This window comes from Rhineura floridana, chromosome 11 (genome assembly GCF_030035675.1).
Source record: "Rhineura floridana isolate rRhiFlo1 chromosome 11, rRhiFlo1.hap2, whole genome shotgun sequence".
NCBI lineage: Eukaryota > Metazoa > Chordata > Lepidosauria > Squamata > Rhineuridae > Rhineura > Rhineura floridana.
The window spans coordinates 34,319,545-34,322,817 of record NC_084490.1 but is presented as its reverse complement, the minus strand read 5'-3'; the positions used below and the strand labels follow the sequence as shown (position 1 = coordinate 34,322,817).

General features: G+C 38.8%; 1 protein-coding gene across 1 annotated transcript; it reads right to left on the bottom strand.

Annotated features, from left to right (window-relative positions):
- Window positions 1–278: 278 nt before the first annotated feature.
- LOC133367882 (olfactory receptor 8S1-like) lies at window positions 279–1,211 on the bottom strand. The gene has a single exon (XM_061591968.1). The coding sequence runs from the start codon at window positions 1,209–1,211 to the stop codon at window positions 279–281; it is 933 nt and encodes a 310-aa protein (XP_061447952.1).
- Window positions 1,212–3,273: the final 2,062 nt, after the last annotated feature.

Here is a 3,273-nt window from a genome sequence, read left to right as displayed (position 1 = left end):
ATGATCTCTACCAGATTCCCCATTAGCTAATTGCACGCATTGTCCCCCCCCCCATGAAAGTAAGTCGAATTCTGTATTCCTTTTTATGTTGTTTGACCTAATCTTATATTAGCTCTCTGTTTTTCTGGGTCTTCCTCAAGTGTTAAAAGAAGTATGACATATTTAAAATAAGCGAATGCTTTCCTATTTTGCCCTTGAGATGGTGATTGCTGTATATACACAACCTTAACATAATAACTTATTGTACTGCACATTTTTCTAGAGAGCAGGATGTAACTTTATTTAAGAAACCTACACTTTCCAAAAAATTTTGCAAGAGCATTTTGGATATCCTTGTTTTTCAAGCTGTAAATCATAGGGTTCAACATGGGAGTTAGTATACTATACTGGACAGACGTCACTTTGTCCAGATAGATGAACGATTCTGAATTTGGCTTGACATACCGGAAAAAAGCTGCAATGTAGAATAATCCCACCACAATGAGGTGGGAGCTGCAAGTGGAGAAGGCTTTACGCCTGCCCTCTGCCGAGCGCATCTTCAGGATGGTGGAAATGATGTGAATGTAAGAGATGAGGGTAAAGAGGAAGGAGCTGAAACCAAAGACGAGCACAGAAAGAAGAAGAACAACATAATTGGTGAGGGTCTGAGTGCAAGACAAGGCCAAGACTGAAGGAAGCTCACAGCTGTAATTGTTCATAATATTATTCTTGCAGAAATGCAAATTTAACAAAGGCAGGGCATTCACCAATGAATACAAGAAACCCATAGCCCACGCTCCACTCACTAAATTTCTGCAAATTTCTGTTTTCATGATTGTGGTATAATGTAATGGGTCACAGATAGCAGCATATCTGTCATAAGCCATTGCTGCAAGAATGAATACTTCCGCACAAGCAACCTGGAAAGTGAGGACTATCTGTGCAATGCATCCTTCCCAGGAAATTGTTTTCTGTTTTCTTACGATGTTTTCCAACAGCTTGGGAACAGTAATCGATGAATAGCAGATGTCAACAAAAGCTAAATGACTGAGAAAGAAGAACATGGGGTTCTGAAGGCTAGATTCAGTCCTGGTCACAAGCATGATTGCCGAGTTTCCTAATAGCGTTACCAAAAAAATTGTTAGGAACAACAAGAAGAAAAACACTTGTACGTGTGGATCTCTGGAGAGTCCCAAGAGTATGAACTCTGTTATTACACTTTGATTTTCCATCACAAGAAATTCAACAACCCTAACATCTGTACAAATGGAAAACAAAAACAGTTTGTTTACTATGCAGTAAATTCTGAGCAATTGATAATAAAAGCATGAATGAGATCCTGGCTGCAATCCTAACCTAATTTACCTGGGACTGATCTCTATTGATTCGATAGGACTTATTTCCGAGTAGTGATGGTGAGGACTGCATTGTAATAAGGACGGCAGAACAGTAGCCAGGGTGTTTATTCATGAAATAATTGCTCCTGTAGATACTTCACATCTGCAACCCCCGACTCACATTGATAAAAGACTGCACAAAAATAATATGGATGCTCTGATATTAGAAGAAATCAAATTACTGGATTTTGGGGGCATGTTAATGTATAATAGTGAGTGGAGGTAAACAAGTGAACTGAAGTAAGGGAAAGCAAAATGCGTGCAAAGCATTTTGCAAATTGTAGGGTTGAAAGGAAGCTTCCTTACCCATCAGTTCCATATTGGATAGAATAACAGGTAATTCAGAACCACAGAGAGAAGATTGGTGGGGAGAATTTTAGAGATATCACAACTTTTTAAAATGAAGATGGGTTTCTGTGTATGAAAGGCAAAAATTCAACAGCTGGGGTTTCTCATAACACAGGTATTCAGAGATTGGAAAGATTTAATCTGTATTTTTTTGTCTACTGTACAGCTGTGAAAGAGACAGGAAGAGAGTATGTCCATTACATACATTATAACAGCCCACATTTAAGTTTCAACAGAGGGAAATTTTGAGGCAAATATATAGGCTTTTGCATGGGCAAAAAATTGGAGAGGATTGACAGAAGACATAAATAGTTTCATGTCAATAGATAGAAGAATTCTTCAGAGAGAAGAAGGGTTGTGCATCCTTAGATGACTAGTGAATTATACCTTAGGTAACACAAATATCAAGGTGCATTTTGAGATTCGTACCTGGAAGGACCATCTAATAAGGACTGAAAGAGTAAGTGTATTTCCTTGTCTCATCAGAACTCTTTCAGTCCTTCTTAGATGGTCTTTGATGGCAGGAATCTCAAAATGCACCATGATGTTTGTGTGTGTTTGCCTAAGGACCGTATATTTCACTGGTGACCTAAGGATGTGCAACCCTTCTTCACTCTAAAGAATTCAGAGGAACACTCCTTAGTGAATGGGGAAGAGTTGCAGCTCAGTGTTAGAGCATCTGCCTTGCTTGCAACAGGTCCCACGTACAATCCCCGACTTCTTCATGAAGGGCAGGGAGATTCTCCTGTCTGTAACCCTGGAAAGCAACTGCCAGTCATTGCAGACAATACTGAGCTCGGTGTACCAACTGTCTAACTCAGTACAAGGCAGTTTCCTTTGCTCCGAATTCTGATTGTTTACTTTGATTTCTTGTTTCACTGTGCAAGACCTTGGAGTCTTGAAGATAATATTGAGTATCTACTTACATGTGTATCTTGTCCTGTTTACTGTATTTGAGTCAGCCTGAAACACGCAGTACACTGAATGAAGACACCAGAAATAGATTGCTACTTACCCAATAGTGAATCCAGCCATGCAAGTACTGCACCTCTATGTAGGTTTGATTAGAATTGTATGAAAAAGATGGATCCATCTGTTTTACAATAATTCTGGGAACTGATTCTATGAAATAAATTTTGTGCAAAAAAAGAAGAAAATTCAAAAGGAATACTCCTCATATATTATTTTGATCATTGAGATAATGGGCAGAGAACCGGTTGCTGAATTACACTTATCCCTGAACTTGCTGGCTGAGGCTCATGGGAGCTGGAATCCAATAACATCCAAAGGGCCACAGGTTCCCTATCCATATCATAAAGTTGAAATATTTGGTGGTCATCAGTGTGCACACTGAAAGGAAATATTTGAAATCAGGACCAGCCCTAACATTGGAAAGAAGAAAATGGCCACTTTAGGCAAAATCATAGTTCCCCCACTCTTGATTTACCCTTCATTTATACTAAATATCATTTTTGCTAAATCACACTAAGAGTTTAAATAATCAGTTACCTTCCTTTGATCCAGAAACATACAGTAAATGCCTCAAATC

What these genes read in the sequence shown, in the direction of transcription:
- LOC133367882 (XM_061591968.1), bottom strand. Translation starts at nt 1,211, where the DNA reads ATGGAAAATCAAAGTGTAATAACAGAGTTCATACTCTTGGGACTCTCC.